The sequence below is a fragment of the Paramisgurnus dabryanus genome, chromosome 5 (genome assembly GCF_030506205.2).
Source record: "Paramisgurnus dabryanus chromosome 5, PD_genome_1.1, whole genome shotgun sequence".
NCBI lineage: Eukaryota > Metazoa > Chordata > Actinopteri > Cypriniformes > Cobitidae > Paramisgurnus > Paramisgurnus dabryanus.
This window is the reverse complement of record NC_133341.1, coordinates 9,554,931-9,581,369: the sequence shown is the minus strand read 5'-3', so window position 1 is coordinate 9,581,369 and position 26,439 is coordinate 9,554,931. Positions and strand designations below refer to the sequence as shown.

The window sequence follows — 26,439 nt, the reverse complement described above, 5'->3', positions numbered from 1 at the left end:
AATTGCAGCTGCTTGTAATATTCTTATTATAAACATCCAAAACAATACGTCTGATATACAAATCACAACGGTTCAACTATACATTTTACACATTAAACTATATATACACTACCATTCAAAAGTTGAGGATTAGTTACTTATTGTTTATATTAAATTCATTAAACCCATGGAATAAGTCTTAAGTAACTACAGGAAGTGTAACTAAAGGATGAAAGGAAGTAATGTCATTTTGTCATATCAGCACATACAGAATGTTATGGTTTAACATGTTGTTGTTGTATGTGTGTGGAAGGTGATCACTATCGCATTAGAATAGACTGTGATGATTACTAAAAACTAAATTATGCCATTGAAAACAAAACAATCAAATGTAAAATAGGCATTTTTAAAAGTTTGCATTTTAACAGAGTAAAATCAACTTCTTAAAATTACTTGTATTGTAATTTGAACTTGAAAATTAACTGTTGTGTAAGGACCCACCTTATACTGCTGTGAAACCCACAGGGGTGTTATGAGCCACAGTTTGAACAACCCTGTATTAAAGTCAATAGTGTTTTGTTTTCTTACATCCTAAACCAGTTGCTCCAAACTGGGGGCCGTGAGATAGTGCCAGCGGGGCTCCAGTTTTATGACATTTTATAAAAAAGGCATTCATTTATGATAAATTCTGTGTAATTAAACCTCATAAGGCTACTAACCAACAGCACTACATTGCATCATTTAATATGTTTTGTATGTATGTTCTTTGAGGAGGCCACACTGTACATGGGGGGGGGTTGGGGGGCGCAGAGTGAAAAGGTTTGAGAACCACTACTTTAAAGACATCTCAAGAACCCTGTGTTCTGCAACAGATCTTGTGTGAACGACTAACTCATTCTGTGCTGCCTGCTTTCTCTGTGTGGTTTAGCGAGACACATTGCCTGTAGTAGCAACTGCTGCTGACTGCAAACTCACAAAAATTTACATTTTACATTTATGCCTTTGGCAGATGCTTTCGTCCAAAGTGACTCACAGTGCATTCAGTCTATCATTTTTTGACAGTATATGTTCCATAGGCATCAAACTTGCAACCTTGATGTTGCTAACACAATGCTGTACCAGTGAGGCTACAGGACTAGTAGTGAAAAAAAGGTTCAGGGGCTGTGATTAAATGCATCATTTTGTACTAAATTTAATTGACATTCCTATAAAAGAGAGTAGTTTATGCATGCATGGATGTTTTCCATGTACTACTGTGTCACTGTTTTCTCCTGTTAACTGTCATTCATTTTTGTATGCTCTCATTTGACTTTCTCTCTCAAACTCTCTCTGGTAATTTTCAGCTGGGCTTGCCTTTGCTTTCACTGTGTAGTGATGGTTGATGACTGTGTGTAAGTAATGTAGCAGGCACATCCAATATGCTATGGGTGATGCCGAAAGAGAGTCAGTGCATTATTTTATCTGTCTATAGGTCTCTAGATATATGTAGGTTTGTGGTTCTTAGGTTTTAGGTTCTTATAGTTTGTAAATTGAGATCGTATGTGTTGGGAGATTAATAAAAGAAATTAAACCTGATGCTTTGTTATGTCCACAGCCTTTGGAGGGAAGATCAGGAATCCACTGCGTGTGGTGCTGGTGGCCACACATGCTGACATTGTGAATATGCCCCGATCATTCGGAGGAGAGTTCAGCTATGACAAGGAGAGATCTCTGCTTAGAGAAGTCAGGAACCGGTGAGCAATTTAATGTAAACTAATGTTTCGAGGGGCTGTAAGACGGGTTTGGACAATATCAAACAGTCCTGACAATGTCCTATTTGGACAATACGTTGTACAGTCATTTTACTTTTTTTATTTATTTTAGTATGCATTGATTAAAGTGATAGAATGACGTTTATCATAAAACACATTTTTCAAATGTTAGTTCTGGTTCCCTGATCTGTTTGGCAGGCAACTAAACTGGGGTGCGTTTCCCAAAAGAGTTGTTACCATTGAACTCTATTGGTAACGACAGAACTTGCGAGCATAGTTGTTTTCGGGAAACGCACCCCTGATTGTTCTAAGAGTGCTGATATTTTGTATGCTTTGATGGTTGTAGACCAAACGGTCAATCTTTATGTTTGCAATAATTGTCTTTATCAAAAAATAGACACATTAACTGTCCAGCTTCTAGTTTATAAAACTGTTGTTTAAAAGAGGTATCACACTCTCAATGAACATCAGCTTTGTATAGGGTTTGTTTCTAATAAACTGATCGTATTGCATTTTGTCGCTTAGATTTGGTAATGACCTGCTCATCGCTGAAAAGCTCTTCGTCATGGATGCAGGAGCGTCCAACTCCAAAGATATGAAGCTGCTGAGAAACCATCTCTTAGAGCTCCGAAACAGCATCATCTCAGTAAGATCATTAAACTTCTCAGTTTCTCCAGCTCCGAAAAGTTCAAATAGTTTATTTAAACTGTTAAAATGGACCAGTCACATTAATGAGCCACTTTTTATACAGCGTGTGTAATGTGTCTTGACACATTTTAAACTCTGTAATGAGGGTTCCTGGTCCTCATTAACATCTCTAACCTTTACGCTGTCTACCCAGAACCCTTGCTGATACATTTTGCTTGACTATCTTTCTTCTCCTGCTCTCTCTCTCTCTCTCTCTTTTCATTTTACCTATTTTATTCTAATTGAAAAGGAATAACAAGAAATTAAAGGATGACTTATGCTTGCGTTTGGTTTAACAAACGTAAAATTTGATTTCTGTACGATTTCTCTTTTTGTCCCACATGAAAAAAGTATACTGTTTCTATAGTAAATTAAAGTATACTGTAGAATATTACTTACTACACATTAATGTATTCTGCAGTATTCTCTGTAGTATTGACTATAGGGAATTGATAAACTAAATACTGTAGCATACTTTAATATTTACCATGGTAAGGTTTAAAACACTATAGACATTGCTAATGTGTCGTCATCGTGACGTATTCCCAGTGGTGAACGCAAAGCATTTTGGGAATCCGCGGCACAAACGTACAGACACCACACTTCTTTGCAGGGAGGGAAGGACGCAGTGTTCAAAATGCCGTCTACTTGCTGTGTTATAAACTGGAATAGTCGTTCCCATGATATGTGCAATAAAGCTTTAGAACGGAAAATCCTTTTATCGTTTTCAAACGTGAAAAAATATTAGTACAAGCCATGTTTTAGAGGTGACAAAAAGGCGACGAATGGCATGGATAGCAGCAGTAAGGAGACCCAAGATAAAATAATTTTTTAGTTATTTGTAGTGCACTGACGACAATTTTGTATAATTATTTAATAATTTAATTAATGAAAAGACTGAGATATGTTTGGTAATTGTATCTGAACGAAATTGAAATTAATTTGGAATATTTCATATCAATATATTTGTTTCCCTTAACATTTTAATTAACACTAACTTTATTCTCATCTTAATTATAAAAATGTATTTCTGTATAAAATAATATTACCAATTAAAACACATTTGAGAGAGAGAGAGAGTTTTTGGTTTCATTATTTTCATGCCAGAACACTAGCCTGCTATGCTAGTCCATGTAAACGGGCCAAACATACCCATAATTCTTTGCGTACTGATGACGTTGCCGCCCAGTTTGTCACGTGTCTTAGCGATGTCTATAGTGTCAATTTGTTACAGTTTATTATAGTATACACAAAGTGTACAGTACTATACTATTTTTCATTTTTGCATTACATTAATAAAGTATTATATTAAATATATAATAATGTATTGTTTTTTGGTCCGATCACGTTGCATTTTTCAGACATCCTTTTATTTTGCTTTTCCAGCTGCCAAATACTGTAATACAAAGATGGTTCATTCAGACTATTTTGAATTATGGTTTGTTCGATTGGCGGCATATGAATGTTTCCTGTCATAAGACGATTTCTGCACTCGGATCTCCATTTGTTTCTATGTTAGATTGATAAATGAGGCCAAATCTCTTCTCACTCCTACACATACTTGCAGCTGTTTCCTTTTCATCTGCAGGCCTCCGGATGTGATTGCATTGATGTCTTTTTGTGCATATAAAGGAACAATGCTATTTTGAGCATTTGTCTCCAACCTTTTTTTGAGCAAGGGCTACCACAATAGATAAAACAATCTGGAGGGCTACTTTTTATATAGTCAACTCAAACTTTTTTGTTTTACATGTTGATTTTATTTTACTTGTTGATATGTTTTATCATTGTTTAAAATGAAGCCAAGCTAATATTAAGTTGAAGACCACTGATATAGATTTATAAAGATTGTTGATACCATAATACATTTTTTTTTTTTTTTTTAAGAAATCTGGTTTAAGTTTATATGATTGTACTCTGTCATTTTGAGGATCGATCTTATGTTTTCATTCTGTTTCACAGACCTGCAGGCCTATGACTCAGTTGGCAGAGAAGCTGTTGTCCACGCTGCCTTCCTGGAGGAAATTGAATGGTCCAAACCAGCTGATGTCATGGCAACAGTTTGTTGTGGATGTACAAGAACAAGTCAACCCTCTGGCCAGTGAAGAGGATCTGCGGGAACTGACTTTACAACTTCACAGCATGGGAGAGGTGTGTGTGTGAGAGAGAGAGAAAGAGAGCAGATGAAGAATTTAATATGCAAGCACATTTGTATTAAGGCTGTGTTGGTGTGGGTGGAAGGTGTATGAGCTGTTGATTGTGTTGTATTAATAATTAAAAACTATTATTTTCACAGACCCTGTTATACTACTGTATACACCCACACTGTTAATTCCACATCCATTACCCCAAAGGCACTCAGTGCATAACAACTACAACATATTCACGATGTTTAAATTTATTTTGTGAATCCAAATGCGTTGAGTGTCAGCAACTTGAATAGTAGAGGTCTTTTCAATCTATTGGACACCCACAGCTATTATAACACCGGCTTTAGAGAGGTAGCAAGTGAATTAATCATGATTTTTCATCAGTATTAGTCATCAGCATTTCAAAGGTACAGCCGACACTTAAAAACATTTTAGGGAATGTTTTGGTGTTGATGGGCCACGCTGTGATTCATTGTTAACATTTTAGCATTTACTTGTAGGTAAGTATGCGATTTGAGGGGTTGTCTACGGTGGCCTCGGGGTGCAAAAATAAATTACAATGGTAAATTACTTATTTACAAGTTTTTTTTAACAAATTTACAAGTTTTTTTAACAAATTTACAATGAGTGAACAAATTTACTAGTTTTTTAACAAATTTACAATGAGCGAACAAAATTACAAGTTTTAAAACAAATTTACGTTTTTTACGGAAAGGATAGGTACAAATAGGGCTGGGCGATATGACTCAAAAAATTATCGAGAAAATGTTTTCCATATCAGTCGATATCGATAATTATCATGATAAATAACAAATCTTTACTCCTGTCAAATTTAAAGGCAGATTTTTGCTCCTGAATGAAAATTGTAAAAACCAGACAGTTAATAATGGTTTTAAACTACTTTTTATTCAGAACATGACAAATACAAATACTAAAATCTTGTTTTAATGCATCTGTATTAAATGTAAATCTATTTGTTATGAAATCAACACATTTCTGACACAAAAGCAGCAGACTACTGTCCCTTTAAGACCCAAGACAGACTGCTTTAAGTTTCAATATACTGAGTAACAGCTGTTTATGTTCACTTAAACAAGAAAGAAAACTTAGTTCAGTGATCACGCGTGTGTTTTACATATACGAGCTATACACGCTGATAAATGGATGTCAAGGGTGTCACTTTGCTGTGGGAGCGCACATACCCAAACACTATATTCACTGCAGTGGTGAATCTGCTGCTTTTCCTCAGTTTCCTGAATATGTGAATGTCCTGTAAATATACTTTTAAAGCTGGGCGGACGTGTGCGTGCGCAAGGCGGACGCTGAATGAAAGTAAAGTATACTGCACGCACCTGTGTCTGCTGTGTTTGACGAACCCTGTTTGCGCGTCCAACATTACACACAAGAAAATGTTTCCGCGCATTTGGATTCCGTGATTCCGTCCGCGTTATCCGCATCGCGAAAATCATAGGTCTCTACTAATAAATAAATAACTTGCCTCATCTTCCACTCCTTCAAGTCTGACTGTCACTGTGATTGTAAACCAAGAGCGCGTGCCGCATCCGGAAGTGCTCGCGCAACATTACGCACAGTGCTTAAACATTATCGATCACTTATCGAACTGTCCTTATCGTTTTATCGAAAAAGTTTATATCGGTAAAATTATCGTTATCGAATTATCGCCCAGCCCTAGGTACAAACGCTGATGTCACCCATCCGAGCCTCCGGTGGGAAGAACCCCGGAAGTATAAAATCCTTGTCTTTTAAAAATTATTCAGATCATATCATCGAACAAGTTAACGCACCCTTGATTCCTCTGAAGTGCTCTCCTGGGTTGGAGCTTACAGCACCATGTAAACAAACTCGTCACGCTGCCCCGTTTCAGTCTATGTAACCCCGGAAGCAAACGAACAATAGAGGTCCTGATTAAAAAGTTTGGAGCCCCCTCTCCAGTTGTCTGTAATAAAATGAGAAAGTCAGTGAATTATTTTGATAACTGCCATCCAAAACGTGTGCAACTTGGAAAGCTAGCGTTAGCTAACTAAAACTATTTTACTTACCTGAAAATAAGGTCCAATATCCCTTTGAGTCACTCGTGAATCGATGAAAGGTTATATATTATCACTGTCTTTCCGTTAATAGGATGTACAGCCTAATACACAACATCGCATTCGCAACTCTCATGAGATTCACGGTGATACTTCCGGGTTTCTTCCCACCGGAGGCTCAGATGCGTGACGTCAGCATATTGTACCTACCCTTTCCGTAAAAAACGTAAATTTGTTTTAAAACTTGTAAATTTGTTAAAAAACTTGTACATTTGTTCACTCGTTGTAAATTTGTTAAAAAAAAACTTGTACTTTTGTTCGCTCATTTTAAATTTGTAAAAAAAAACTTGTAAATTTGTTAAAGAACTTGTAAATTTGTTAAAAAAAAATGTAAATTTGTTAAAAAAAACTTGTACATTTGTTTTTAATCTTGTAAATAAGTAATTTACCATTATAATTTATTTTTGCCTTTCCAGGCCACGGTAGTTGTCTGCACCCCCAGATGAAAAATAGGATAATGTAATTGCTCCGGAGTAAAAGTTGCATTAATCAAAAAGACGAAAAAACATATATATAGTAGAACTCTGTTCCCCTCTTTAAAATTCACTCCCGGACTCCTTTCCCCCGTGTCCCCCCGTTTCAAGCCCTGCCAATAACATAAGGCCACCCAGCAACAGTAGTATCTACTAGCAACCAGTAGTAAACCTTGATGACCTCCAGCAATAACATTCAGTAATACACAATACTTCTTATTCCTTTCTTTTCTCTAGATTAACATCATGCAGAGTGAAACTGTCCAAGACGTTGTCCTTCTAGATCCCCGCTGGCTTTGTAGTAACGTCCTTGGCAAGCTTCTCTCCATTGAAACCCCCAAAGCGATCCACCATTATCGTGGTCGCTATCGTGTAGAGGAACTCCAAAACCTCGTCTCTGAGGGCGATATTGACGAACTGCTCCAGGTGCTGGATGCCATGGACGTATGTGCCCGTGACACAGCCAATCCAGGCATGGTTGACATTCCCGCCCTCATACGCACAGGTGGGCTGCAGCACACCTGGACGGACGAAGATGACATAGAAGGGGAGGACACTTTGCTTTACGGTGGGGCACGCGTCGTCCCTGCAGAGCACTTAGCACCGTTCCCCTGCGGACTCTTCCATAAACTTCAAGTAAACTTGTGTCGCTGGAGCCGCCAACAGAAACCTGAGGTCGAGCCTGAGGATGTGCGGTTATGGAGCGGCGGAGCTCGCGTTGGGCTCGGTGGTGCCGAGGCTCTGGTTCTGCTTGTTAATCATGGACAGGGCTTGGAGGTACAGTTACGAGGCCCAGAAGCAGATCCAGGACGTTGTTATGCTCTGTTGGACACGCTATGTGGCATGACAGAGGGACTTGTGGCCGCTACGTTACCTGGTTTGTTAACTTCTCGACATTATCTAAGCCCCCAGCAGTTGCGGGAGCACCACGGACCCGTCATGCTCTACCAACCTAGGGACTTTTTCCGAGCTCAGGCGCGTGGCGAGAACGCACTCTCTAATACCATGGGAGGTTATCGCGAGAGCTTCGTTAGTATCGTAGCTTTAGGTTGCACACAGGTCTACAAGCAGGGCAGTCTCGGGAGGGAAGTGCCCGTGGTGGAGCTCAGTCACCTGACTCGACGCAAACTCTGCCGCCTACTTGACCCGCCCGATGCCCTCGGAAAGGACTGGTGTTTGCTCGCCATGAACTTGGGTCTTAGCGAGCTAGCTGCTAAATACAGCGGTGGCACCAACGGGACTCTGCCCGCAGACCCCTTTTCTCTTCCCAGCCCAACAGCCACACTTCTCCAAGACTGGAGCCAGCGATCAGATTCAACAATAGGAATTTTGGTGGCTAAACTGAGAGAACTTGGCCGTCGAGACGCGGCAGATTTTCTCCTCAGAGCCGCGCCAGTGTTCCGGGTCAATATGGAGATCCTGGGAACTCCGCCAGAGCCGTACAGCCCAGTGTGCAATGGAGGCGGCACATCTTACAACTCCATCAGTTCTGTTATCTCACGTTAGGGCTCAACTTGTGTTGTCTGTAGAGAAACGTGCAATTATTCAGCGGAGTATTGTTAGATCTCAACTCCCTGGTCTTCTAGAACTAAAGTATTTGAATTAGATACTTTGTGTTTGTCCAATGATGCCCTTTGCGATTTTTGAATGTTCATCCTTGGTATCTTTGAAATGGTGCCTCTGTAAATTTGTCTTCTGCAAATCTTTTATCAATTTCCCGAGGTAAAGCTGCAGAAGGCTGCCTTTCTTATTGAATGTCCTTAATATGTCCTATGAAAAAAAATGAAACAGCTGTCTGTCAGTCAAAAAAATTAAACCACATTTGATGACCGAATGATGGGATCAACAAGTGCTTGGCAGCAGTACTTGATAAAAAAGAGATCATGACGCAAGCTATTGAGTGCCTTGGAGATGGTAAACTGTTGTCATCTTTCTAGATGATTTCAAAGTTGGATGTGCCATATGCCACCATCTAATAACAAGTTAAGTTTAAACACCTCTGCAAGTGTTTCAGTGTTTACCTTTACTATTAACTTTTAAAGAACAAATATATTGGATAACTAGTCTATTCTCAAATATTCGGAGTGTGGGTAATATAACTTTACTACCTAAACATTTCCTACTGCAGCAAAAGCATATTTTTTTCAGACAGGATTTTATTCAAAAGATGATACACACACAAAAAAAAACATTCCTTGATGCAGAATAAATACCAAAATGTTTTAAAGTCTGCTTCCTAAAATCATGTGAGTCTCAATGTATTTACTGACTTCACGCTCGAGTATATTTGTCTTACCTTTGTGAAATATTGCAGTTCTGACTGCTTGTCAAATGTAAATGATATAATACTGCAGGCATTTACATGGCAAATAGGTTTTTGTTTTTATAAAATGTGTCTCGGTAAGCATGATCTGAGTATTGTTACAGTTGTTCGACTGTTGTATCAAAACTTTCTGTTTCACACATTCGCACTGTTGAGCAAATTTATTTTGAACCATTCATGTACTGAAATGATAAAAAAATATATATTTTTGGGACTGAATTTGGGCAAAAGCTTAATTACATGTGTCAATATTTGCATTGGGACAAAGTTTGGACAGTCTTATAGAGCTGTTAACGATTATGCTGTTTTTTGGTTATATTTCAGTGGTTAATTAGACTTGTCTAATTCTGATTGGATTGTACTGAATGTGATGGGCACTTGAAAGCTGTAGATGGCAGCAAAGACTTCCTCTTACATCATAATAGGACATGACTCTTGTTTTCCTTCAGAGGAGACAGATGGAATTTAATTTTTAATATGTACATTTACTTCAACTGTCCCATGTGAGATTTGGGGCAGCTCTGTCTTCTAACCCCTCACCGTTTCTTTTGCAGGCAGTCTTAACATCGTAAGCTTTTATAAAAAGGGAACTGGGCATATTGTGTTCTCCCATTCCAAAAGGCACTCCATTTTATATTGTGATTAAGTCTGTGTATTATAAATAACTTTCTCTGTTTCGCTGTGGTCAAGGTTAATGATTTCCCCTATTAAGACTTTAACAGGGTAAATCGGGGGAATTTATCTTGTTGTATTTAAGACTTGTACAGTCATTTCTTTGCACAAACCTTCACATCTATTTATATTATGTTCTGAATGCATGTCTCTGAATGCCATGTCCTTAATAATTCCTTATAACTTTACAGTGTACTACATTTTTTTTTATAATAAATTGTTTACTCGATGAACTATTTTGTGTTCTTTTACTTCAAAACATCTTAAAGGGATAGTTGACTTTAAAATGAAAATTCTGTCATCATTTACTCATCCTCATGTTGTTCTAAACCTGTATGAATTTTTTTCTGATGAACACAAAAGAAGATATTTTGAGAAATGATTGTAAACACACAGCAGTAAGTGACCATTGACTTCCATAGTAGGGAAAAAAATATTTTGGATGTATTTTGATAAATGATGAAGAATATAATTTAATAAATGATGGTAAGCACACAGTTGACGGTATCCATTAAATTCTATCATATTTTTTATTCCTACTATGGAAGTCTATGGTCACTTACTGCTGTGTGTTTACCATCACTCCTCAAAATATCTTCTTTTGTGTTCATCAGAAAAAAGAAATTCATACAGGTTTAGAACAACAAGAGTAAATGATGACAGAATTTTCATTTTAAAGTGAACTATATCCATGTCATAATTGATTAGATTTTAGATAAAGCCAGATTGATCAACCACTATTTTGAATATTGAATAATGTCCCGCTTGTTGTCTGTGGTGCTTGCAGCCCTGATTAAACCAGTCGATTTCTGTCTAAACAATTATGGCTTTAACCACAAAAATCAAAACAACAGCATTCAAATATAATACTGTAGGATATAAAACAAATACAGAAAATAATCATTTAAATAATAAATAGTTTGTTCTTTATATTAGATTATTCAGTTCTCTATTGTCTTAGATTTTGATGTTATCGCTGTTTTCTGAGTTTTTGGGAGTCATACTGCGAACTGACACAGTGAATTCAGATACAGTTTCTGACAGATATATGTCACTGTCAGACATAACACACAAATCACTGCGATACACCTAGAGGATCATTTAATGGAATGTCAAATCCTAGATTAAAATGAATTTTTGCTTTCACAGTTTTAATGTATGGCTATTTTAGTCACTTTCAGTGCTTTCTTTGTATTTTGATTTATTTCAATGCAACAAGTTATTTAAAAAGTCTGTCCATGTGAGTTTAAATACTTAAAAGGGTCTTTCAGTGAATTCTGGGTAAAATTGTTAACACATGCATGTTAGAGAAAAGAAAGGCGATAAACAAACCCAGCTGAATAAAACGAAAAAGATGTTGACAGTGCTGCTGATGAATAATTAGTCATGTGAAATAAGATTTAAGGTTTCAGGGAATGTAGCATGACTAAACTTGCATTACAAACTTAAAAGACAACACTTCTGTTTTTCATTTACCAGCAACATTTCCAATTGAATAACTGTAAGTAATAATATGCAGTGTCATGTTTCCTTTTAACTTTTGATGCTTAAATCTCACACACTAGATCAATGGTGTTTCTTTTAACTGTGCTTCCTTTTGATCATCGCTGAAGCTGATAGGTTTAAGTGACAATTGATGAATCTTTCTATCTACTGTCTATTGTGTGTCCTTGTGGCAGACATGGCCATTAATCAGACTGTGTTGGAATGTGGATTCAACAATCTTAATTCCCACTTGCCCCCAGAGAAACCAAACAATATTGAATGTTTTTTAGAGTCAAGTTATAGGACTAGATATGGTCCGCTGATGTCCTCACAGAGATATACTGATAGAAAATACAATACATGATCTTTAGATGACGTTGTTTTGGTGGTGTTGTTCTTATGTGCAGGGTCAAAAAAGTTCAATGTGTAGTCTTGTGTATCATGTTTTGTCTACCTTAGTTTAATAATTAGAATTTTATTGAAATTAATAAATGCACTGAATAGAATACAATGATTTTTGTTTATTTATGTCTGTATTTAAACCAGCTTGCTATTATAAATATTTTATTGTATTCACACAGCATTATGTCACAGAAATGGAATGTGTTTTTTCACAAAACTACATAATAGATTTTAAATGTTAGGCTAATATGTTTGGAGAAGTCAATGAAGAATGAACAAAGCATAATTGACCGCTAATAATCAAGTTATTCATGGTATTTAACTATTACTGATACATATGCATTTATGAGAGTGAAAGGTAAGCATTGAAATACATCAATAATACTTTCCGTGTCAAGACAGTAATTGAACATTTCAATAGTTGTCTAAAATATATCAGCTTTTACGTTTGTTTGTTTTTAGTTCAAAGTAACATTAGGCCAACTGATTATATTAAATTTTGATTTATTAAAAAACAACAAATTATAATCATTTGTGAATTCAGTCCCAAAACCATTAACACGTTTTAGTACTGTACAGTTTTTATTATTGTGTAAGACCATCTATCGGGAAGTCGTCGTCACGTGCTGGTTGGTCACATGCTGTTACGTGTTCAGTGAGTGGGGCGGGATCAGCAGATCTATAGGCAAGAATCCCGACCAATGAGAATCTTTGGAATTTGCCTTCAGATGCGCTATAAACTTGCTCGCCCTGTGAGATTTGGAACATTTCTTCAGAATTTCAGGACAAAAGGGTGAGTCACAGTTTTTAGGCCGGCCGGTCTGTGTTGTTTTTCTATGGCTAATACGATCATGTTTAAATTGTATATTATTAGTGCTTTATTCACAACATAAGGTTACGTTATTTTTGCGAGTCCCACATTTTTTTTTGTAACAAATGCATTTGTAAAAAAATGCCCCCGGCGATTTGCGTTTTATTGTTTTAAATAGTTAAGCTGTTAAATCAGCGCGTGATGCTTTTTGTTACAACCGTTTACGTGGAAACGGCTCGTGTAGTTTCTATTTCCACGGTCTGGTTTCGCTCTTTGTTTTCTTTTCCTGGGAAACTGGGTTGTACCAACAGATCCCGTGACTGCTGCACAGAGAACAGCGGGATTCTGAGTCCGTAGGCCTTTGTAAACAAGTTTATTTTTAGAGGATTTGTGATCATTGATTTTCAAATACGTTTCTACGTTGCTTTTTACGTTGTTTTTAATTCATTCTTCATGATTAATGTCGCCACTCCATTTAGATTACTAACTGTTTATTACTTTGTTATCATTGTTCATGACCACTGCTGCGTCGTCCGCACGATGAAAACAAAATGTCCTAGCAGTAATTTGATCTTATGAAACGTCTGAAAAAGCACACCAGTCCAGTTCTTTTAAACCTAGTACATACATGTTTAATTATGCAACTGTAAGGTGACTGAAGAATATGTGTTGCGACACATCTGACATCTCTAATTTTTTTTTTTTTTAGCGATTTCACCATGTGGACGTACCTGGCATTGTTTACATTGTGCCTCAGTGGTGTATTTGCTGCACCAAGTTTAGACAAGCAGCTGGACGACCATTGGGAACAGTGGAAGACATGGCATGGAAAAAATTACCATGAAGTAAGTGCAAGAAGTTCATTACTGGCTTGAATTTGGCACTAAAGATAACATGAGCAAGAAGGGCAACTTACTGTTATCTGTTTCAACGCAGAAGGAGGAGGGGTGGAGGCGTATGATTTGGGAGAAGAACTTGAGAAAGATCCAATTTCACAATCTTGAACACTCCATGGGCATACACACGTATAGGCTTGGAATGAACCACTTTGGTGACATGGTAAGACCCAAATAAAGTTATAATGCGTTTACGCTTTTATTTGTTGACACAGCATTCATTAAATTGTTTTATATCGACAGAACCATGAAGAGTTCAGACAGGTCATGAATGGCTACAAGCACAAAACCGAGAGGAAATTTAAGGGATCTCTTTTTATGGAACCCAACTTCCTGGAGGTCCCAAGCAAGCTGGATTGGAGGGAAAAGGGATACGTGACTCCTGTGAAAGACCAGGTGAGATCTTGTTGTTGTTGTTTTTTTAACCCCTACCTGCATGCATTTTTGAAACTAGCCCAGATGTATTCGAAATCCAGTCTGACCCGTTCCTAAATGGAATTATATTGACAATATAGGATGATATAGATTCACATGATCATAGCTTTAAATACGTGTCACAACTATAAGAATAAACGGATAACTGCTTTAAACTTGGATAAATGTGAAGGGCATGGTATTTTGTCATTATAAGCATTATAACATTTGGTATTACAGGGCGAGTGTGGTTCTTGCTGGGCTTTTAGCACTACTGGAGCCATGGAGGGTCAGATGTTCAGGAAACAAGGGAAGCTGGTGTCCCTCAGTGAGCAAAACCTGGTAGACTGCTCTCGTCCTGAAGGAAATGAGGGCTGCAATGGAGGTCTTATGGACCAGGCTTTTCAGTATATCAAGGACAACAATGGCTTGGATTCAGAGGAAGCCTACCCCTACTTGGGAACTGTAAGCATGTTACATTGCTCAATTTTGACTGTAAAATTCTTATTAGTTGTTTCATTATATGCAGCGACACTATTTACCCAATTCTGTTACTGTACTATGCCTTAATAACCGTGTTACTACCTTTCTTTCCAGGATGATCAGCCCTGCCATTATGATCCCAAATACAACGCAGCCAACGACACAGGATTTGTTGACATTCCCAGTGGAAAGGAGCATGCACTAATGAAAGCTGTGGCCTCTGTGGGGCCGGTGTCTGTGGCTATTGATGCCGGACACGAGTCTTTCCAGTTCTACCAGTCAGGTGTGCATAAATGCGCTCTACTAAACTTCTGAGTACTGAGTTGTGTCTGTTGATCTGTACTAAAAAAAAAAAACGTTATTCTCTTTTTAGGCATCTACTTTGAGAAAGAATGCAGCAGTGAGGAGCTGGATCATGGTGTTCTTGTTGTCGGTTATGGTTTCGAGGGCGAGGATGTTGATGGCAAGAAGTACTGGATTGTAAAGAACAGGTAAGGAGACCATGCATTTGTACATAAAAATCAAACTTTGGTATTAGTCAAAGCAAGTAAGTTAACCCAATGTGTTTTTCTGTCCCTTTAGCTGGAGCGAGAGCTGGGGTGATAAAGGATATATCTACATGGCAAAAGACAGAAAGAACCACTGTGGCATTGCTACGGCAGCGAGCTATCCACTTGTCTAGATAAGATTACCTCAAGCATCAGAAGAGACAGTATCAGAAGCGTATTCATTGAAATACACAATTTTAGTTAATTAAGTCACTTGATACAGGTGACTGTTTGTCTCAACCACCTGATTGAGACTAGACTGAGCCACGGGCCTCAGTCAGTGTATTGCTTGAAACACTGTTTTAGTGGTTTTATGAAATTGTTTTATGGTCATCTGTATGCCACTGATTTAGTTGATTTACCTCTTATGTATTGTACATACATGTTCTTTATTGTAAGTCTATATGTACAAATGTTTTTTCTATTTTATGTTTGATCAAATTAAAGTTTTAAATGTAGAAATGTACATCCTGTCTTTTTGATTTAGCATTAAACATGCCATAAAGGTTTCATAGTGCATAACCGTTTGCGAAAAATGTTCTTTTACCTCATCATGATGACGTGAGACTGAGATAAAACCATGCAAAATAAAACGCTATCTATCTATTGTAGGTCAGCTCTCAGGAAGTTGTTTGCGTATTATCTATATGGCAGTGCTTTTGTCTATAAGTAAGACATTAACCTTTCTAAAACTTTGCCCTAAGCAATACCATATGTTGGATCATAATGTCACTTGTCAATATGTAAAATGCATTTATTTTTACTTCTCTTCACCTTACCTGCTGTGATCTGGTGAGGTGAACTCAACAAGGAGTGTTGTTATTTTGCTCGAGCAGTACAGTACAAAGTGTCCTATTTGTTTATCTGTGGCATGTTGCCATTATATGGGCAGTCTGTATGACTATGTTATGGGGTGGAGTTTATTTGGGTTTTGGATCTTGAGCTAGTGAGATCTGCTAAATTGGGAGGGTGTCAATTATACCACCTACCAAACACATTGCTCAGGGCAAATATTAACATCATGTAAAAGATGACATAGATTGCACAACAGATAGGTGGAACCTGAACAACATGGACTGACAAAATAAATCCGAAAAACTATTGCTGTATAACTTTTAAACTGATATAAAGACCATGAGTCTGCCAAAAAAACAAATCCCTCAAAATCTAATAGTGAAAATTTAATTTGGTTCTCTGTTACAAAAAGGCTCTAATAAAAAACAACTTAAGTTTTGTGTGACTCGTTGTCAGGCGAGTTAACAACTATTTCTGATATTTCTTGACAAATGACAAGTATTCTTCCACATCATCTGGGGAGCCCACCACAAAAGGGACCCTCTGGTGCAGTGCCTCAGGCTGAATATCCAGGATACGCTGAGTCCCTGTTGTGGCTATACCTCCAGCCTGTTCAATGAGGAAGGCTATGGGGTTACACTCATACAGCAACCTCAGCTGTAGAGAAAGAGAGACGTGAGAAAATGAGAACTAAACAATCTACCAAGTCATGTATTGCTGATAAGACCATCAATACATGTTGTTTATCTAAGGGTCAAATTCGTTTTATCCATACATCTATGAGGCAATATACATCACATTTATCAATGAGTTTAAAGTTTATTTATTTTATTTATTTGTGTCAATACACATTTTTTTCTAGTTTATTCACACCTTGTTTTTTTTCTTTTCTCTAAAGAAAAGTGCTGGTAAATATGAAACATATAGATAACATAGTATGGCACTTTCAGCCAGCAGCATGAACTGTATAGCTACTATTTCTAGGTTGTAGCTTTCAAACTATTTTGAATAGCACATACTTGCTCCTGTGTATCTCATGTTTTGTTTACCTCATGCATAACAGTGGTTATAAGAGCACAGCCTGCCTGAACTTGCAGGTATTTACCTCAAAGTATTATACAGTGCAGTACAGCACAACATAGAAGAGGTTTATGGATTAATAATGGTGTCATTTTAAACTGAAGTGACATCATTTGGTAAATGTTTGAAGACTATTCATTCTGTGTTCACTCAAAACACCTATGACTCACCTTTCCTTTAGGACTCTTCTCATTGGCCGGATACAGGAAAATGCCACCATAAGCAATGGTTCGATGTATGTCAGACACCATAGAGCCAACGTATCTGGCACCATAAGGGGCACTGCCATCCTGTGGGATAATTGCATTTTAGCACATATGATATCCAAACGTTTTTTTTATATGAATAATCACTTTATATACAGTAGGAGGGCTAAAACGTATCCTGACCCTTAAGTAACATTTTAAATATATGAATTAAAAGTATAGCATTAATTCACTGTTTAAACAAATTGCTAGTTTTTGGATGATGAAATATGTTATATTTTGTTCCAAAAAAATATTTCATATGTCATGAACTACATCTAAATTTTTAAAAATTAAAGTAGTTAAAAAGTTTTTCACATCGATTCCAATTTTTTTTTGGTGCGGCACCCCTTGGGTACGCTGCAAACCCACAAAGAAAATCTATGGCATAAAAAGACATTCTAAATCTTAAAATGTGAATTAAATTAATCAAAACATATTAAATTATACAAGGTTGGTTATACAAAACAAATATATAATAAATTAATGTTTTTAATAAAATGTCATTAAACATGCCCTCCTGGCACTGGGGGGCCACGGACCCCAGTTATAGAAACACTGCCATAGAAGAACAATTTTTGATTCCTCAAATGTTCTTAAAGGAGATATTTCTTTTATATGTCTTGGTAATCTAAATAACTTTATTTCCCCAGCAAGTAATTTGGCCTTTAGAAGACCTCTAATATTTATACAAACATAGCCCAGATGGCCAAAAACAAGGCAAAATTTTGGGCTGTCAGTGAAAATTTAAAATACGTCTAACCATAGCTCCAAAATAAATTAAATAAATGAATAAATAATTAAATAAACATTTATTTATGTTAATTTCAGTTTTTTGGGGGTGTTAAACATTATTGGTTCTTCTTTGTGAAGCACCTTCATTTTAAAGAGTGTAAGGACACGTGAGAACTTGACTGACTTTAAACATTTACTAAAAATGACCAATAGTAAGTACAAAACAAATGGCTTGGAGAAGAGAAGTTAGCATAAAAACGCCAGCATCATTTGTTAGCTGATGTCATTTGTGACATGACAAAGCATTTACATTTGATGAGCAGCAGCAGAAACAAAGATCACGAGTGTTTTAGAAGAACAGGGAAAACAGGAAGAAGAGTAAAAAAGTACAGGAAACTAAAACACTGCTGGTGAGCTAAAACCACATATCTGTCATTACATGAATGACTTTTTAAAGATTCAGGCAGAAAAAAATCAAAAGGACAAGCTGAGCTGTGCTGCTTTGATTTTGCTTTTAAGCCATGGCAGACACCATATGCAAACAAATCAATACTTAATGAGGTCATAAGATACCACATCTCTGACAACAGATAACCATTTCTGTAAAAACAAGAGAGATATCACATGAGGTTTTTTTTCTTTTTCTACTGAGAAACAGACCCTAGTAAACACAATGTTGTCTCTCTCGCCTCTAGTTTCGGAGTTCTCAACAGCTAAGCCTCAAACTATTTTCAAATTCGCCAAAACACCACAGACGGCAATCGAAAGTCAACGTTTTTAATTTGAACTCAAATATTTCTCAATGAATTCTTCCAAAACTAAATAATCTTTGTTATTTACACCAGTTTTATAACTAATTTGTTTAATTTGTGTGAGCTGAGCTATGAAAAAGCAACCTATGAGCAATACAATTCTCTTCTGGGAATCTATGACCAAGTTTCCTATTTCGTAATGAAGATATGCTGAGCTATATGCTGTGATTTTTTTTGTTCTACAACAAGTCACAAGCTTACTGCTGTCAATGATTTCTTTGTCCTTATCACCACCGGACCACATCTTAAAATAAACAACAACAAAAACAACATTTATCTTTGGAAAGACAACTACTATCTGACATTCACTAAAAACACCTATTAACCTTGTGTTTACCAAATCCATATATGCAATTTAAAATACACATTGTTGTCAGCATCTAAGCACTTGTGATTAGTAATGTTGCATAAATCTGCTGAATCTATGCCTTCTATACCGTCATCTGTCAGAAAACAGAACTGGGGTCTTTTAGCAGAGGAAATAAAGCATCACTTGCCAACATGTAACCTGTTTAAACATCAGCTGATGTTCAGAGCACTCGTGCAAGGTTTTGCCATGTCAGCATACGTTATTAAGTAAACGATTCACATTTTGGCCATAGTAAGTGATCTTCAGACGAGCTAAGCAACATTTAACATCTTTTGCAATGCCTCATGACCTTGACAGTGTGGTGGCTAATTCACATGATCTTTGTGAAACAAAATAAATCGCCATGGGTTGCCAACAGTTATATTTGGTGACTCAAATGTTCTCTTTATGCAATGCAAGAAAATAAATAAAAAACATAAAAAGACAAAGCCACACTGTTCGGCTACATCTATCTTATGATCAAACTGTATGTAGAAAACCCACCTCAGGAAATTTCTTGTGCTTTAAATATTCATTCACAGTAGGCTCAAAATACTTTGCATAGCCCTCATTGATGCTGTACGTCTTCCCCTTTTTCTTGATCATCACGTTTCTTTCAGTCAGGATAAACTCACCGATTGCCTAAGCACAAAATCAATAAAGAACAATAAAATAATGCATGTTCTCTGAATTAAATACATTTTGTGATTAAACAGACTTAAGGGATTACAGATGAGGAAATAGAAGAGTTTCACTACCACCTAAAAATATTCAAGAATCTGAAATTGAAAAAAGAAGTGCAGCCTCTCTGAATAAATAAAAAATACCAAAATAAACCATAAAAGAGAAGTGAAACATAGCTTTCACTAGTATGGTATAAAAAAACTTATAAAAATAAATACAGTATGCCCACACCTACACATCAGACAGTTGTGTACATTATTATTGTAGTTTAGATAAAAATATTATGTTTGGCATCTGTGCACTTTGCTCATAATGTTTTAAGTACCTGTAAATGATTCATTCAGTTCAGAATGTTTTCTACAAAGTGTATTTCCAGGTCACTTGAAACAATGTGATTTTTATTTTACATGTGTATAAATGAATACCCAGATCAGCCAGAAGCTCTACTCATTCCAATACATACTATCAGCAGATCTGAATTTTTTTGTGCTTACTGGGTCCAGCATGAAAAGGTTAACGCCAGCTCCTGTACTGAGAGCCACTGCTGTGGCACTGCCATACAGAGCATAACCTGCACATACGATCTGGTTGCCTGGCTGAAGGGCATCTTTATCAGTGGGCTCTCCATCAGAGATCTGGATTAAGAAAAACAGCAGAATTAGCACAATCACTTGGCATTAAAGAACCAGATAAACAGATAGCCTACTGACACAGAGTTTTACACAAAGTGCTGCATATATATATATATATATATATATATATATATATATATATATATATATATATAATATAAATGACTAATTGGGTACACCAATCTACTTATACCAATGAATAAATCTTAATATAATTTAAAAACAGCAAGTAGCTGTTTTTTTACTAAATATAAACAGTACTGAATGTACTTAATTGTGTAATCAACAGATTTTTTTATATGCACATGCATACAAAAATTTAGTCCAATGACAGTCCCTACAGGTTATTTTTGGTACTGCAGTTACATGAGAGTTTCCTTCTACATTAGTAATGAAAAAGCAACATAATGCACATAATACGGTAAGGAAAAATAAATATGTAACGCATCTGTTGACATATAAACGCTTTCTAAATATACTTTGCTTAAAAATTCATAAAACAATTCAAGTCCCTGTAAAGTAAATCAACAGATGATAAATGTTAAAAATTTATTTCTGAAACACCCTACAAAGACTGTGAACTATGTAGTAGGCTATGCATTATTAGATTGTTTTAACAGTTTTTCACCATTTGTGAGCTCAGCATTTATTAGAAGGGCCTAAAACAGTGGCTCGATGACGCACTTGAACTACCGCGCATGGCCCCGCCCCTAACACAATCGTGAGCATATCTATTTAGGCTGCGGTATTTAATAAAGGGACACTACACTTAAAAAAAATTGATTTTCGAGCTCCCCTAGAGTTAAACATTTGATTTTTACAGTTTAGGAATACATTCAGCCGATCTCCGGGTCTGGCGGTACCACTTGTAGCATAGTTTAGCTTAATCCTTTAAATCTGATTAGACCATTAGCATCATGCTCAAAAATAGCCAAAGAGTTTCGATATTTTTCTTATTTAAAACTGGTCTCTTCTGCAGTTACATCGTGTACTAAGACAGACGGAAAATTCAAAGTTAACTAAAAAAAAATTTGCCCGATATGGCTAAAACTTTACTCTCATATACTAATCAGATTCATAGATTATGCTGCTAAAAGTGGTACGGCCAGACGTGGAGATCTTCTGAATGGATCCCAAAACGGTAAAAATCGAATGTTTAACTCTAGGGCAGCTGGAAAATGGGAATATTTTCTAAAAAAGTGTAGTGTCCCTTTAAAAGTTGATAGAGATGGAGGCGCGTCCCGCGAGTAGGCGTGGTTTCAGGGACGACAGTGGACACGCCCCCAATGTTTCCGAGCAGAGAATCCTGCCTGTTTTTCAAAGAGTTGATTACTTGATTTATTTATTTGTCGGTTTTATTCATTTGAATTTGGTTGGGTGGTTAATAACACATTTTTCTTCGGTGTCACATACCCAGAACACATTTAATATCTGACTTTACAGGGACTTGAAAAGAATAAGTATGACATATAAAAGTTTATATTATTGCTTAGCCATTATTTGTCATCAGGCAGGGTCAAATACAGTCAGCTACCTCGTCGATCTGCATGAGAAAGCAGCACAAGAACCAAACATCAAAAAAGCCATAACAGAAAGCTTTTGAAATACAGTTATATGGTTAGCTTTTGCATTTGCTTTAGCATTTTACATGCAACTCCATGCAGTAAATACTCACTCTTTTGTAGATGGCAAAGATGGTGCCTATAGGAGCCAAACAGTCGATGTTGGAGGAGCCATCCAGGGGGTCAAAACAGACCACATATTTGCCCTATGACAAACAGCAGTCAAAACAGAGTATGCAGCCAACATAAAATGGCGACCTCTTGTGGCAGTTATGTAAATGAATTCCATTAAAGATGCACTGATATACAACCTGACATAAATGGTTTACATTTTTTTCAATCATTTAGTTTAAATAAAGGTAAGGTGTTTACACAGTTTTTTTGTAAATGCATGCCAAATATTTCATTTTTTTTTTTACAAATTTACAGTGTTCCTATAAAACTAATTGTATTGTTTATTGCACTTAATCCTACAATTGATGCTATCTCTTTTTTAAAAAAATAAAAAACTGTATCCAGTTTAGAATGCTAAGAATGAAAGTCTTTTTAGTTTACAATCTAAATATCAAAAATCAATACTTAGTTTAATTTGACCGGTCACTACCCTTTAAAACAAAACAAAACCAAATATGTAAATCCAGAAACCAAATAAGTAAATCCAGAAACTAATGTTGTCATCTCCTATTCATACAGATTCTGTCTCTCAGCTGTGCCATATAGCTTTCTTTTATCCTGTATAAGACTTCACATATTATCACAAAAATCATACTCTTTTCTCAGCGGGTGTGAAGATGGCATCCTTGTTCTCTTCCGAAACCATCAAGCAGGTGCCATAAGAGGCCTGAAGCATATTGATGATCAGATCATTAGACAGTATATCCAGCTTCTTCTGCTGATCACCTGTGACGTTTACACTTCCAGCGATGCCCTGGCTGTGTTCAATGAAGCCATAACACATCATTAAAAGTAGATACTATAGTTTCAATTCTAAGATAGTAAACAGACTCTATTCTTAAACATCCCTTGCATGAACAAATACATTTGCATAATACAATATAATACTGTATGAAGTTTATGCAATATCTTATTGTAATTCCAGATAAAATGCATGTCCTGGATAAAGACATTATTGGTTAAGATGCACTATAATCAAAAACTAAATCATACATTCTCATTAAAAGTATTCACAATTACATTTATTTAAATGAAGCTTACAGGTGAACAAGTCCTGCTTTCCTCACAGCTGATGAAATGGCTTTAATAGCTGTTAAGATGGAATTAATGACTTGTGTAAGTTCTCCTGTGGCCCCCTTCACCTTTCGGCCGGTCTCCATGACGAACCGTGTAAGGGTCCATACGTCCACATCAAAGACAGATTGATCAGACATCTTTACTGTATCCTTGTGTACGAGCAGTCGAAAACGCAGAGACTAACTGACTGTACAGCCACTACGCAGTCTTTTTACATACACAGAGAGTGGATGACAGCCAAGGTTATATTCGTGAAGCAGATCAAGTGACAGTGTAGTCTGAATTCTAGTAGAGCCAGAGCTCATTTATATAACACATTCCTTGACATATCCTCAGGGGTTAAGAGTATGATTGTTTATGGCAACTATGTCCCAATGAGCATTAGAGGTTTGTTAAATGGACCTCATGAATAATGTTGTCTATTTATATAATGTATATTTAAATGTGCTCCCTATAACTCAAGTCAAATGTTGACCAAACACATCAAACACATTTGAAGAAAGTGCATACAAAGTGCATCGTGCATGCAGTATATTTGATTTGCAGTGTTGGAAAGTGCAATTAAGATGCTTTTTTGAACTGTAATTTAAATCTTAATCAAATAACAGGCAAATATTTGTTTAGATATGGGTATTAGATTATATTTTCTTCATTAAACAGACTTGGCAGGTTGGCAGATGTTTTTCCAAACAGGTACACCATTTATTGCCTTCCATATTTTTATTGCTTTTAATGTGGGTGTCTCCTTCGCTACATACAGTACTGTACAGTATACACTCACCGCGATCAAGACAGAACCTCCGATGATATCCAATCAGAAAATGCGCTGTGCTATAAATTATTACATTACTTGCAACTTGCTATGTCCTACTATAATATCTTTACATTTTCTCTTATGTATTGTATGATACCCAAACATTAGCACCAAGATTATATGGTTATAAGATCATGATTTAAATGATTTTTTTGCCTTTTGACCTAAAAATTAGCTCTTAGTTGCCCGCATATATTTTGACCTAGATCATGGAGATCAACATCCCAAAATATGTCTAAATGTCAGCTGGTCTTTATGTGCCTTTTGACCTTTCCAGTAAAGGTCATCTGTTCTTCATGAGGTTACTTAAACTTGTCCTGTATTAAAATCCCTGTTTATAAAGGAATACAGGCAAATGTTTCATTTACAAATAATATTATTGTGTTCTCAGAAGACTTACTGAAATGAATGTAATGTCTTGTGTCAGGCATGAGGTAAAGTATAAAAACTGCATACACAAACCATCTATTAGTTGTAATGGTATAAAGTTCGGACATTCCTATTTAAAACATAAGTAAGCTTAGGTACAAGTTCTTCACAAGGCATGCCTTTAAATAATATGTTTCACAGGTTTTTAAACCCTTTGTTTATTGAGATATTATAAATAGTAACAGTATCACAAAGTAAGGAATATATTCTTTATTAATATATTCATTAAATTCCTTGTCTAGGAGTCATTTAGGATAAAATCTCCATTGTGGAGGACTGCCTTGTAACCTAGGGTCAGTATAAATATGTGAGTTGGGTCATGACCTGAAATTATCATAGGTATAATATATGACAGCAGTGATGATGAAACAAGGAAATAATCAATTCTGGAATATGACATTCAATTTTTTTCTGTTAAAATAACAATAAAAAAGACAAAAAAAGATCTATGGTGTAACATATATTTACATATATTTACTTAAGGTGTAAGACATTAATGAAAGTCCTAACATTATGAAAGCCCTGTCTGCAATTGCTAAATCCATTTTGATCTCGATTAATTATTTCAAGTAAGAAATAGTGTGTACTCAATATTTTAACGTCTGGGTTTAGCAGTGAAATTGGACGAAATGATTCACACTTAGTATTTATTTTATTAGGTTTGGGAAGTAGCGTAATAAGACTCTAAAATGGCTGGGTTATTTTTGACCCATAATGGGTAAATATTGGACAGAACACATGCTGGGTTAAAAATGACCCAATTCTCCAACTGCTGGGTTGTTTTAACCCAACTGCTGGGCTAAAACGCCCCCCCCCCCCCCCCCCCGGGCCTTGTGTATGGTGCATTCCTTCGCGCTCCCCCAAAGAAAATGTTGTGCTGTTGGTTATCCTTATTTAATCTTTTTTAGGTTTAATTACACAGAATTCATGATAAATTAATGTATTTTATAAAATGTCATAAAACTGGGGCCCCCTGGCAACATCTTGCGGCCCTCCTGGAGACCCCGCCCCCCAGTTTGAGAACAATTGCTCTAGAGGCTTGAACTTTATTATTGAAGTATATTTTTATATGGAATTTAATATATTCATTAAATTCTTTGTCTAGGAGTCATTTAGGATGTTGTGGAGGACTGCCTTGTAACCTAGGGTCAGTATAAAAATGTGAGTTTGGGGCATGCCCTGAAATTATCATAGGTATAATATATGACAGAAGTGATGCTGAAATAAGGAAATAATCAATTCTGGAATATGACTGATGTCCTTTGGAAAAGCAAAAAGTATGCATGAATATCCGTAAGGTGGAAATGTCTCCATGTTTTTATAACAGTGGCAGCTCATGACTGCTCATCCCAGTATATCCCAGGAGTGTCATGTGTGTTGCTTGTGTTTTCAAAATGTGTGTTTGTTGCGTCATGTGAACCATGTGCATCACGTATTTTGTCAAAATAAGTGCCTGCTGCACACGCGTCAAAACCGTTTATGATAAAAGAGACGCTCACGTTCACAAAATACACAAAGACACTCCCTTAACAGTAAACTCTGATTACACATGAGATTATCTGGCAAACATGAGAGTCTATTTTATCATAAACCCTTTATATGCTTTTGCAACAGGCACTTATTTTGTCAAGACACGTGATGCACATAGGATCTCTGGATGCACATAACACATATTTTGAAATAAGGAACAACACACATGATGGGCTACATACATGTTGTGACGAACTTTGCATCGAGCTCCCTTGAAAAAAGAAGTCACCGGCCGCCACTGATTTCTAACTGATTTAAATTCTTTATAAAGTAAAAAAGGGTCTTTCTGTTTATGCTATTGATCTCTAATTGGATCCAATAAATTTACAGTTAAAACCC

The 26,439-nt window shown here is 36.4% G+C and overlaps 3 protein-coding genes across 3 annotated transcripts in view; 2 read left to right on the top strand and 1 right to left on the bottom strand.

Annotated features, from left to right (window-relative positions):
- Positions 1-10,372, top strand: part of dapk1 (death-associated protein kinase 1) — an 86,469-nt gene extending 76,097 nt beyond the window's left edge. Inside the window, exons 23-26 of the mRNA XM_065267241.2 lie at positions 1,574-1,712; positions 2,256-2,376; positions 4,380-4,568; positions 7,386-10,372. Of these exons, the coding sequence (XP_065123313.2) occupies positions 1,574-1,712; positions 2,256-2,376; positions 4,380-4,568; positions 7,386-8,654 (1,718 nt within the window). The 3' untranslated portion in view covers positions 8,655-10,372. The remainder of the gene's footprint in view (positions 1-1,573; positions 1,713-2,255; positions 2,377-4,379; positions 4,569-7,385) is intronic.
- A 2,303-nt stretch (positions 10,373-12,675) lies between these two features.
- ctsla (cathepsin La) lies at positions 12,676-15,648 on the top strand. Its single transcript, XM_065267242.2, has 8 exons — positions 12,676-12,823; positions 13,551-13,686; positions 13,778-13,900; positions 13,981-14,133; positions 14,392-14,616; positions 14,749-14,917; positions 15,008-15,125; positions 15,217-15,648. The coding sequence occupies exons 1-8, from the start codon at positions 12,732-12,734 to the stop codon at positions 15,314-15,316; spliced, it is 1,116 nt and encodes a 371-aa protein (XP_065123314.1). The 5' UTR covers positions 12,676-12,731; the 3' UTR covers positions 15,317-15,648.
- Positions 15,649-16,344: 696 nt separating this feature from the next.
- Positions 16,345-23,594, bottom strand: fbp2 (fructose-1,6-bisphosphatase 2). Its single transcript, XM_065267243.2, has 7 exons — positions 23,292-23,594; positions 22,846-23,008; positions 22,190-22,282; positions 20,377-20,517; positions 19,703-19,840; positions 17,228-17,347; positions 16,345-16,634 (listed from the first exon to the last, which is right to left on the bottom strand). Exons 1-7 carry the CDS (start codon positions 23,462-23,464, stop codon positions 16,446-16,448), a joined length of 1,017 nt encoding a protein of 338 aa, XP_065123315.2. The 5' UTR covers positions 23,465-23,594; the 3' UTR covers positions 16,345-16,445.
- Between the last annotated feature and the right edge of the window lie 2,845 nt (positions 23,595-26,439).